Raw genomic sequence first — 12712 nt, 5'->3', positions numbered from 1 at the left:
GGGATCATGGGGAGCAGGAAGAGAGAGGGGGGGGGAGGCAGACAGGCCCCATCAGGAGCAAACCAAACACACACTCTGGCTCCATACATCTTCATTCAGGTCAATAAGAGAAGAAGAGATCACAAGAACAGAAAAGAGATCAGAAAATGGATTCTGTCTCCTGAAAGCCACATTGGCTCATTGGGCTCCATGTAAATTGTGTGATTTTTCAAAGGCGAATAAAATCATCAAATCATCAAATCATCATTTGTGTATCAGCTGATGTGAGCAAGATGAGATATTTATCTGGAAAAACATTAAACATTTCTGTATACACAGTCACAGCAACTACAGAGCTAATTCAATTTGAAACAGACAAAATGTGATAGAATGCAGAACAGAGCGTAACATATGCCTGTGTGTCCACTGCTGAATAATTATCACCTCAAAAAGTAAAAAAAGTGAAATGAATTGGTGCCAGAGTAAGGTGTGTGTGTGTGTGTGTGTGTGTGTGTGTGTGTGTGTGTGTGTGTGTGTGTGTGTGTGTGTGTGTGTGTGTGTGTGTGTGTGTGTGTGTGTGTGTGTGTGTGTGTGTTTGGGGGTTGGGAGGGGTGCATTTCACTGACTGCTTGGTGACGTGAGAAGACTTCCTCAACATGGATCTGAACAAATTAAAAACAAAGACAAACAGTCATTTATTTTTAAATACAATTTTTTTTAACAGTCGGTACAATAAAATATAAATAAAACTATAGACACAACCGATGCCATTCACATTTTAAAATGCATGAATAAAGAGGTAAAATGACTGCTGTGCTTTAATACTATAACAGCTAAGGATGCCAATTGTTTAGTCAAATAGCATAGTGCACATATGTTTAATCATTTAATAATCCCCTCTTCGAAAAAATAATAAAAATGCAAGGTCAAAAATAAATTACATCCATTATTTGCAGCACATCTCCCCAAAGCATTTGGAGCGAAAACTGTTTTGAATTTCAATTGGCTTCCAAGTGGCAAAAGCCCTCAGCTAATACATCAAAGAGAAATTGGTGTCAACTAATCGGTTTAGGACACAGATTTAGAATGGTTAAAAATCCCATGAATACTTCAAGCATTTTTTTCTTCTCCATACCACCAAAAGGCTTGGGAGCAGTGCAGCTGACCTTGTGCGCTCCGGAAACCTGTCCGCCACTCGACATTAACTTACTGTTTAACTCACCCGGCCGCGCAATTAGTCCGCGACAACGCATAATGTTGTGTAATAATAGCCTCTATATCCAATTTAGATTACACTTGCTCCCTCAGGCATTTTAAGTGGCATGCATCATCTTTCATTCGCCTCGTCTTTGCCACGTAAAGCCGTTTTCATGCGTCAATCCCGGGGTCCTTTTCTCAGGGAAAATAAAAGAAGACGACGCGGTAACGAAGAGGAAGCGAGAAAAGTTAGACGCCGTCAAAACAACATTAATAGACGTTTAGAATCGGGTCACCTGAGAACAAGCTATTGTTTTACGCATCTAAAACGCATATGCACTTTTCCACATCAACAAAAGCGCAAAGGAGCAAATCTATACTCACCGACACCTCCTCCTCTATCAGTGCAGTGCTGAGAGTTGGAAGCAGTTGCCATAACCAACTCCTATTATAGGCTCCGTGATCTCAAATGATAGGTCCTCCTACTTCAGAGCCTGAACCAGAGCGCATTACACATGAGACAGACGCTTCTAATAAACAACAATAATAATGATAATAATAATAATATCACCAGTTCTGCAGGTGCTTTTGTAGCGGCCCACGTGGCACAAATTATTTTAAAATGTAGAATGTTTTTTTTTTTGTACTTCGGTATAGAAATGACGCACAATAATTTCACCAAGGGATGCATAACCGTAGCTAATAATGATGCTATGCTATTTCCCCCATATGCAAAGAGAACTGTCAGCACTCGCGGATTCAATTGGTTCTTCCTGTAGCTGTTAAGAGAAAAGTTCCAGTAATTAGTAGATTGTCTAAACACTGCAGGAGGCTGTGACACCACTGTAGGTCTCATCGTATCATTGTCATCTGATTATGGTAGGGTCGCTTTGTGTAGCCATCCTTCTTTCTTTATTTCTCCCTCCCTCCCTCCCTCCCTCTCTCTAAAGTGTGCGTCGGCTCCCACTGTAACAGCGTCATCATTCTCTGCTCTCTAGAGGTTTTCAGAGCGTAAAAGAACACGTGACAGCGTGTGCACACACTCTTTAGCAGCGCCTACAGCGATCCCTTTCGGCTTATCTGAGACTTGAACTGGAAAGTCAATCACCAGGATGAAAATGGCTTGTAGATGGCTGATAAAAAAGTGAATCATATTTAGAATAGCCTATTAATATATTTATTTTTTTCAAAGCAACGTTAGTCAAGCGCATCATGCAAACCAGGTTAATTCAATTATAAAACTCTTGAATTATTATTTTACTCTTTAATCAGGAAATAATTCAACAATAATAAAGTTAATACTATTTTTTCTTCCATGGGCTATGGCATAACAGACGTCTAATATTTGTGAAATAGGCCTAAACAAGGTAATTGCCGCTTAACAGTGGCATATTAAATAAATCTTGGCTCCAGTATTTCACCACTGAAACGTATCTGCAGTGATCAAATGAGATTACATCCGCTGGTCCAGGCGGATTTGGTGTAGTTGGCACTAATCTGCCCTGGCTTGAGGGTTTATGACTTTCTGGGAGTGTGTATCTGACTGGTTTATTCCAGGATCTATTGCAAAAACTATTTAGCCGTCGCCCACAGTAAATCGTCCAAACACGGCGCAGACAGAACATTATTCAACAATCACAGCACATAAATGTCGATAAGGCAAAGTTTGTTGACACACAGTAACTGTTCTCATAGATGTGTTCGGCCAGCTGCTGTTTGCGCCATCTTACTTTTACTCTTCAGTTGTCACATATCTTACCAAAGAAAAATTCGTCAGGCGTTAGAAAGTCGACGTGCACAACAGTCGTAATCCATTTGAAAAACCCCATTGCGGATTTTAACGCAAGGCGCGCGGAGATCACGGAGCATCAAGTCTGTTGATTTAACGCACATATACTTAAAATGACGACATTTTACCAACAAAGAAAGATTAACAAAAAGAGAGCGCAGCAGTGGAGCGCCTTTTTTAATTCCTGCCGGTATCTTGCAAGCCCATATCCCCACATCCTGGCACACAACAGCCGATTTGTTATTGATCAAGTGTGAAAGTGACGGCTTCGTGTATGGGGGGAAAAAAAAGAAGAAGAAAAAAAAGAAGAAAGTTGGGAGTTGACAGACTCGCATGATGTCGCCATCCAAAGGGGGGATGCCAGGCGCACTTGAGACTTACTGCAGCGAGCCTTGTTAAAGGGTGAAAAAATAGAGAAATAGAGAATGAGACGGATTGTTAGTTAATGCGAGAGAGAGAGAGGGGGAGGGAGGGGTGAGAAGGGAGAGCAAGAGCAAGAGAGAGAGAGAAAGAGAGAGAGGGAGAGAGAGCATGGATTTGGGCAGGGCTGTGGTTACCCAGCATAAGCTCGCCTTTTCCTTCGGTGACTACACCCCGAGAGGAGGAGCATAGTAAGCGTCAGGATCCTCAATTTTTCAATTTAGCATCTTGGCAGGACATTTTCCCAAGCAAACCCCCCGTCCGACGGCTAAAAAAAAAACTTCTGCGCGGGCATGAGAGCGAGGGTTCAACTCAGATAAGGGAGCAACAGAACAAAACGAGACAAAACAGCCGACGGACAGTGGCTGGCTGGCCGGCAGCGACCAAAATATTCCACCCAACCCAACACCTAAGCCTTTTTTTATTTAATCACTTTTACTTTTTTTCCCCCTTCACCATTGTCATTTAGAAGGAGGGGGGGTGGGGGGGGGCAGGCAGCTGGTCTGCAGACACACGGCTCTATGCGCTCCGACAGCAGCGCATGAGAAAATAAAGGGAGGAAAGTGCGCAAGTTAAGTGGCTTAGACTCTCCGGGCTCCAGCATGGCGTATCCTCAGGGCTACTTGTACCAGCCGTCCGCTTCTCTAGCCCTGTATTCATGCCCTGCGTACAGCACCAGCATGATATCGGGACCCAGAACCGAGGAACTTGGGAGATCCTCTTCGGGATCTGCTTTTGCGCCCTATGCCGGATCTACCGCGTTCACCAGCGCCTCGCCAGGCTACAACTCCCACTTGCCATACAGTGCGGACGCGGCAGCGGCTGCCACATTCACCTCGTACGTGGTGAGTAAACTAAAGGTGATTATTAAATCGAATAGGAAATACAAAGAGACGACATATTCGCTCGTTATAGAAGTGCAACATACCCACTGTGCATGCGGAGTCAAGCGATTAAGAGGCAAATGTGCGTCACTGGGGAGTGCGTGAATATAATGTTACAGAATGGCAGGTCAAGAAAGCATGTTGTTGGGGACAGAAGTATTTTAACTGCGTTGTGTGCTATTACGTGGCTCTAAAGGAAATTGTAGTTGTTGTATGAGAAAGCGTGGACAATGCTGAGCCAAAGCTTTATGCTCATAACCGACGCCGTGTGATGGCAATTTAGGTCACTGCATGTTTCCTGCAATCATATTAATTGTGCCAGTTGTAAAACTGAAATATTGCAACTTTGGACAAGAGAAAAACGGAGGAAAATTGTCTTTCACTTTTGTTGTTTTCTCGTGGCAGCACACGTAACTCATTCAGACGTGGCTGCACTACAAAGGCTGATCCCAGTAGAATAGGCAAATAAGCACAAGTGTACAAGGCCCTTTGTGCATAATGTAAATACGTTGTCATAATTGCAAATTGTAGAATTTTGATGGCGAGAATAATATTCGCTTCATGCTGACATATAAATGACGTAAATAATAATAACAACGCATATACCCAGTCATGTTAAAAACAACTTCATACACATTAACTTCAAACTTGAACTACTGGATTAAAACCAGCTTTTCATGTATGTGTGTGCGTGTGTGTGTGCGCGCGTGCGTGCGTCGGTGCGCGCAAATGCCCATGCGCGTGCATGTGTTCATGTTTGTGTGTCCTTGCAGTCCAGAAAAAAATGAATGTGAGCGAACTTTTACACACTTTTTCATTATTATTTTTCTGTATCACAGGGTTCTCCCTATGACCACGCCACGGGCATGGCCGGCTCAATAGGATACCACCCTTACGCATCACCCTTGGGCACCTACTATGGTGACCCAGCATATCGTAAAAACGCAACCCGGGACGCCACCGCCACCCTGAAGGCCTGGCTCGGCGAGCACCGCAAGAACCCCTACCCGACCAAGGGAGAGAAGATCATGCTGGCCATAATCACGAAGATGACCCTCACCCAGGTGTCCACCTGGTTCGCCAACGCCAGGAGGAGGCTAAAGAAGGAGAACAAGATGACCTGGACCCCTAGGAACCGGAGCGAGGACGAGGAGGAAGACGAGAATATTGATTTGGAGAAAAACGACGACGACGAGCCAAACAAGCCCACAGACAAGGGAGACTCCACAGACACAGAAGCAGGTTGGTGGTGCAGAGAGAGAGAAAAAAAAAAAGCCAAAAAAAAAAAGAAATCATCAATTTTTCATCGCAGTCATTTCCACTCAGGGTGCAAAATTGATTGCTGGTTAATGGTGGTATATTATTTATAATGGGACAATTGCTTTAAATAATAATCACCTTGAACTCCCCTCGTTTGACTTCTCGGGGGCTGAAATTGCTGGTGACGCAAAGTGTTTAGCAGTCAATTTATCTTTAACTGCATAATAAGGATACAGCTGGTGTATTGCGCTGGGTATTCGGCTAAAAAAATATCGCCTTTGCATGCTCATTATATTCCAGCTTTGAACGGTTGATGAATGCTTATTATCATCATGAGCGATGCGATAATAATTAGTCATGGAAATATATTTGTGAATTAAAATAGTCAACTTGCTCGGACTTTAATTATATCACACTGTTGTACTCTTTCATATTTATGGAGAGCAATTCGCTCACCTTTTTTTTACATCACACATATTTATGAGTGACATTTATAGCATGTGCTACAAATGTTTTTAAGGGAAACGTGCATAAATAGCCTAATTATGTTTATACATCCGATTCCAGTTTGCCTCGCGATCGCCCGAAACATATGTTCCAGTTTCATCAACCTTTTAATGTCACGCTTATTTGGCATGTAACTCTGTTCGTTATTTGTGCTTTAGATCATAAACTGCTGAACCCACGGGACATAGGCTGTGACAGATTTAAAGAGGAGAACCATGACAAAGACACGGATCCCCTTCTGAGCGACTCGGAGTTAAAAGACCAGGAGGAGCGGACTACAGAGTTGCCGCCGGATTCCGCAAAACCAACCACTTCGTCTCCCTCGGCGGTGCCCCGAGGGAACCAGGCCGCTGCGCAGCAAGACAAGCCGTCAGATTTGAGCCATGCGCCGGGTACGATGAACAGCAACGTGACCTCTGTTATCCACTCGCCCCCTTCGGCCCCGAAACCCAAACTCTGGTCCCTTGCGGAGATCGCCACGTCCTCAGACAGGTGTAAGGGCAGCAGCGAGGCGCCACAGGCTTGCCCCGGTTTGTGTCAGAGCGCAGTAATGGGCACCAACGCGTCTCCATCACGGTCCTCCCCTCATTGCCCGCTCCCCAACAGCACGGTCCTATCCAGGCCTCTGTACTACACCTCCCCCTTCTACCCCGGCTACACGAACTATGGGGGCAGTTTTGGACATCTTCACAGTAACCACGGCTCGGTAACCACGGGCTCCACGGCACATTTCAATGGATTAAACCAGACTGTGTTAAATAGAGCAGAGGCTTTGGTAAGGGAGAGCCAGAAAGTCAGAAGCCAAACGCAGATAGATCTTTGTAAAGACTCCCATTATGAACTAAAGAAAGGTATGTCAAACATTTAATACCTGATTGTTTTCCACTCACAGCGGACTTTTATTTATTTTCTTTGTGGTTGCATTAAAAAAAAGAAAAGAAAAAAGGACAATGATGAAGCAAATTCTGAGAACATGTTATTTTCAGAGCAAATGCTTATCTTCAAAGTTTTAGTTTCTGAATGGTTAATCCTAAAGTGTAAAGAGAATGGTCTTAATCGCTGCAGCCGCCTAAGTCTATTTGTATTAAAGACTAACATGTATATTTAATGTAGCATTTTTGTATTTAAAATGGACAACACACTATCTTTGAAGTAAATTATGGAAAGAAAATATATGCTTGTGCAGCGATTATTTTTGGTGAGCCATTGGCTTTGCCTGATATGTGTCAAAAGTGCTTCAAGGCCAATTTATCTACACGAAATATGAATTCAATTTTGCACCGTGACAGATGTTTCTATGGTATAGTTATCATTTCAGAAAAAAAAAATTTTTGGTAGTGAGAGCTCTGACAAACTGAAAGTAAAGGCCTACATTCAGCAGAACGATGTTGGAATATCTAAACAATAAAAGGGTTCAGTTTCATTTTGGGTCGTGCAAATATTCATAGTTGTTTTTTTTGTGACTGAAAAATGTTGGAAACAATTTTTCTTTGAATACAACGAGGCCCTCTTTTTACTTGAGCATGATTCTAAAAGTGGATATTGATATAATAACAACACCGAGGCGCAGTCATTTAACCCAATTACCTATCGTGTTTTATGCAGAGCAATCAGGTGGTGAACTCCGGTAATGAGCTCGATTTTATGCCAAATTTAGAGCTCATTACTATTTTCCAAGGCGTGGCAAAGCTGTTAAAAGGGACGCGACCATGCATTTAGAACATACTGGCCTATTATATATCATTAATGGAGAGTCTCTTTAATGGCGCGTTAGATGTGAAACACTGGTGTTTGGAGGAAAGGGAGAAAGCTGTCATGCACACATGCAGAGACAAACCGATTACACTGTGCAGCCGGTAGCCAGACGCTGTCCTCTAACTCTTCCAACTTCTGCAGGTAGGTGTCACACTTGCTCCTATAATTTCAGGGGGACTCTTTGTTAATCCGTCACGGAAACCCATCCCTGATCAAATGGCCTGGTTAAAAGGAAGTGGAGCCAATGGGGCACACACAATGATCACAGTTATTATCAGGATTATAGCAACTTTGACAAGTGGATAAAAAAAAGCACAAATTACATACTTGACCGACATGCAGAACAAACAAAAAACCAGAAGGGTATTTCCGAGGCAAACGGAAGAAAGAGAGGTGCTTTTCTTTTTCTTTTTTTGCTGATGATTTATTAATGCTGGATTTATACATTCAACGAAAGAAAAATAAAACAAAACAATTTACTATGATTATTATGATGATCACTATAGCTATTATCAAATATTATTTTGAGGCATTTTCAAAAAAGGAAGAGATTTGGGCCACTAAAATGTATAGGCCTATTTTTCTTTTTTTATGATATGACCTGACATTTCTGACTAACATTCGTTTATTCTGTGGTTTTTACACTGCAATTCAAACGGCACAGAATCATTATTACCATTATCATTATTATTATTATTATTATTGTTATTATTATTAATGCTGTTATTGTTGACCTCCACTGAAGTGGGACAGCATGCTCTTGTTTATGGCTGCCATTAATCTCCATAGTTTACTTTCCCCTTCTCCAATTTGAAATCTCCCCTGAGGTTTATATAATTCCCTTAGCCTTAATGTCCTCGACTCGGGCCCTCTATTTTAATCTGACAGAGTGTGCTGGAGCAGTGATTGCGACACATCAGCCGGCTAAATAGCATAATTATGTTTTTTCTTTGCTGGTCCCCGGAGGATTGAACTGTTCGCTGCAATGTCCCCTCAGAGAGTATTCAGAGTTTTATGAGATATCGCGTCGATTCCTCAGAATTGATTGAAGAAGTAACGTTTCACAGGGACAATATACACACGATTTCTGCGGTGTAAATCATCTGTGTGGGAATAGGTAAACACTGTGAATTTTGTCGTGTGGGTGTGTGTGCGCGTGTGTGTGTGTGTGTGTGGCGAAGGGGGTGTGGGGTTACAACAGTGCAAACCAAACGCAGAGCCGGGTGATGGAGTCATTCTGATTAACTTTCTTAATTTAAAAATACACGGGGAACGTTCGGAGGATGATCTGCCAAACTATGCCGAACAGGGAACAGGAAAAGACATGCCTGACGATCCTCTCACTGAAACGGCCTTAAAAAAAATCAGACCACTTTTTTTATACAATGCTGTTTTGCTGTAGATATTATTTTTGCTTTATACATATTATAGGTTATCATATATTTGTTTTTCTCCCGAGCATGTTCACATTTACCATTCAGCTCTGTCTCCCCAACTGTGTATCAAATCACAGTGGGAGAAAAAGGCACAAGACATATATGCTCCTGAAGAGTCTGCATTGAGCTTTTGCACTGTAATTTGCCTATTCATCATTATGACTATTAATATTATTATTATCATTATGTTTAAAGTAAGTATTTAAATCATATATTGTATTTCCATGGCATATATCGACAGCTTATCTGATGTCACTGTATTTCAGCTCAACATGGTCACGAGGACATCGTATCGTGTAAAAAACAAAACCTCACGAATTCAAATATAGGATATATATTTGATCGTTGATTACACTTGTTCTATTTCTGGGCGTGATGAAAGCCAGTCAATTAACCCCATGATTACTTGGAGGAGCGGAGCGAGAGGATGTGCAACCCTTCATCAGAGGCATGGTATAGCCTGCAGGGGAGATGCTCCGTGCAACTTAATACAACTTGGTCCCTGGCTTCCCCTGCGCTTGAATGGCGTGTCGGTTCATTGTTGGGATTGCTACAATGTGAGAATACTAAGTAGGGGTGAAACCGTTCCCACGTGTGGAAATGGGGGAAATAATCCGACAGGAGAAGAAGCAGAAGAGAAAAGAGGAGGATAAGGTCTGTACCCTTCACTCCGACTTTGTTACTGTTGAGCGTTCAGACGCACAATCCGGGGTGTTTGGGAAAGAATGCTTCTTATTACTCTCGTCATATCAATTCAACATTTTTTTTTTCTTTTTCTCCAAAACTGGAAATAAAGGCCATTGGATAGGCTACGTGAATCCTAAAGGCCGCGACTCACAGTTGATTTAAATTGAACTATTAGGCTAAATACTCCTGTTTACACGCGAACGAGTAAAATGTACCTTTTTTTGCCAATCGAAAAAAATGCATAATTAGTATATTTGCATATTGCTCTATCAATAGAGACATACAGTAAAACAGCAGCAACAGCTTCTCCGTGGCTTTGTGTTTACGCTAAAAGTAGATGGTGTCATCAGGGAGACTTTCAGTGGTGACTGGAAATAGTGCTAATATAAGACTAATGAATAACAAGAGTAAACCGTGGTTTCTTGTTTGTTTTAGACACTTTTGGGAACGGTAGGATCTAATGCAGTGAAAGTTAAGTCTGGCATCCGTGGCCCCGTTAAATCACTTTATTATTGTAATTATCTAGGCATCCTGTTGAACATTCAGCACAGGTATTATTGGCCTTGGATCAACCACTAAAATATGTGTTTTCCTATAATAGAAGTTTACAATTCTTCAGGCATAAAAAAAACCCCATAACTGGCCAGCATACATATTTTAGAGGAGAGCACGTGGCATTAAATTGTTTATATTAAATGCCATTAGCCTGGTGACCCAGTGGGTCCCGGTTTACCCAAAGTGCAAGCCTGAAATATGTTTGGCAAGAGATTCGCTGCAGGGGCAGACTTGTGAAGAAACTTGGAGCTGTGGACCAAACAGATTAGACACCTGCCACTGGACAGCTCTGTGCTCGCCTCTCAAATGCTACTGTGTCGGACCACAAGGTGAAACCCAAACCTGCTGATAAACACACTCCCAATATCACTGAGGGGATTACTCTGCGGACCAAGCGGTGCGTCCGTGTAAACAGCCCGCTGATAAAGAGCCCGTCTACACGGTGGCACTCACGAGTTGGGGTCAAATTTAGCTCAAATATGTAAAAAGACACCATGCTGTACTTGACCGGAACAGGGTGCGTGTGATCAGCAACACGGTTGTGGCCTAATGCGGTATGGGTTGAAATAAAAGGAGGGTGTTTATTTTATTTATTCAGAAACGGGGTTCGTTTATATCTGGGACTGAAATGCAGTCGGCCGTTGAGATATTAATTTCCCCTGGATTTTCACTTTTCCTCTTCAAAAATAGCCCTCAACTTCAAAAGGAAAGAAAATATCACTGTGATGCTTTACTGGGACCCGCTGTGCATCAGATGCAGACTTGTATTTCTAAAGCACATGCAGTATATTCTATCGTGCTGCAATAATACCATTATAACTAACTGTAGATTTGGCTTTTTCAGTCCCTGCTTGATGTGTCACTAGAAGATGAGCAATGAGTTATTTTTCATTAAGTTCTACATGTAAAGAAGTGAGCGACTCTTCTTTCGTGAGGAGTTCAGGAACTGCTCATGGCTATTTAATCATCAACAGACTGAACACGAGACTGGAGTTGACAGGATGTGAGTCGTGTCTGGGCCTAACAACTTGTAAAACAGATTCAATTTTACTTCGAATCAAACAATTGACTACTGAAATGTGTGCGTCCACCTATACTTTTTGGAATCCTGAAAGAAAAAAGAAAAAAAAAGTCACGTCAAGGTAACTTGAGTCTCAAGCCTTTGGCACCACCAGCGTTCATGTTAAGTGGAGTTATAAAACGGTCTTGAACACCCTTTAAAGCGACCCAGATAAGGTGACAGAGAGTGATTTACCACTGTTTTTTTGCACTTCGTGGACTGTTTTTCTATTTCTCCGTGGAGTTCCTCTGGGAGAGATTACACGTGTAATTTTCAGCTGTGAGATGGTTTAAGTGTCCCCCCCCCCCCACACCCAACATAAATAAAACATTTCTATGAAGAAGGGGAAAAGGGGGGGGGGGGGGGGGGGGGACACTAACGAAGAGTGATGAACTATGAAGTCCTAGGAGGCCAGGGGTTGAGGTTGGGAGAATTGAGGCATTCAGGTCCAGTGGCAAATATAAATCTATTTCGGTGTTCTTGGATTGTCAAATTGTGTTCATAATGCAAAACCAAAATTAAAAACACAGATTCTTTTTTTTAAAAGTCAGTTTTAATTCAAGGATGGATACAATTATACAATCAGCCTAAATGATCCCAAAAATGTTTGAAGGACGCAGACAAGTTGTCTATCTCTAATGTAGAAATGACATACCACAAACAAATACCCACAGAGCGCTACTCTGCGAGCACCTTGACTCCTTGAGAGGAGCGGCTCATTGACCAATCTGCTCTGACAGCAGTGTGGCGTGAGCCTCTGACCCTCTGACTGCAAAGGGTCTGTGTTCAGTGGCCATGTAAGGGCTCCCCGGCGCTCACACTAAGGCGGGGGGGGGGGTTCTGCCCTGCTCTGGAGAAGGCGACGTGTGCACACACAGACAGACATTAAAAACACATACATGCGCAGGAGGGACTTAAACTCCACGCCAAAGCCCCCAGAGGTATGCACAGCCACAGAGCAGCAAGTGTGTGCATCCAGTGTGGAGGAGGAGGAGACACCGGCAGCTTCTTCCTCCTGTGAACATGTACAGGTCCCGTCTGTACCCTCGCCTGCCTCCTGGCTCCTCCCTCACAAGTTGAGCAAGTTCAGCACTGCTCCTGCAACACTGACTGACGCCTGTGTTTGGTGACACAACCCCGATACTTTACATCCTCCTCAGCAGTTTTCATCACACACAAGGTA

At 42.8% G+C, this 12712-nt stretch overlaps 1 protein-coding gene across 2 annotated transcripts; it reads left to right on the top strand.

Annotated features, from left to right (window-relative positions):
* Positions 1 to 3697: 3697 nt before the first annotated feature.
* On the top strand, positions 3698 to 7404 carry irx5a (iroquois homeobox 5a). Of its 2 annotated transcripts, none has more exons than XM_079294028.1 (3): positions 3698 to 4245; positions 5109 to 5511; positions 6195 to 7404. In XM_079294028.1, the coding sequence occupies exons 1-3, from the start codon at positions 3988 to 3990 to the stop codon at positions 6902 to 6904; spliced, it is 1371 nt and encodes a 456-aa protein (XP_079150154.1). In that variant the 5' UTR covers positions 3698 to 3987; the 3' UTR covers positions 6905 to 7404. The 2 variants fall into 2 exon arrangements, with proteins under 2 accessions (XP_079150154.1, XP_079150155.1); XM_079294029.1 differs by having other exon boundaries at positions 3699 to 4230.
* Positions 7405 to 12712: the final 5308 nt, after the last annotated feature.

Source organism: Melanostigma gelatinosum, assembly GCF_949748355.1.
Source record: "Melanostigma gelatinosum genome assembly, chromosome: 2".
NCBI lineage: Eukaryota > Metazoa > Chordata > Actinopteri > Perciformes > Zoarcidae > Melanostigma > Melanostigma gelatinosum.
Note: the sequence above shows the minus strand (reverse complement) of the source record. Positions and strands in the feature narration are given on the sequence as shown.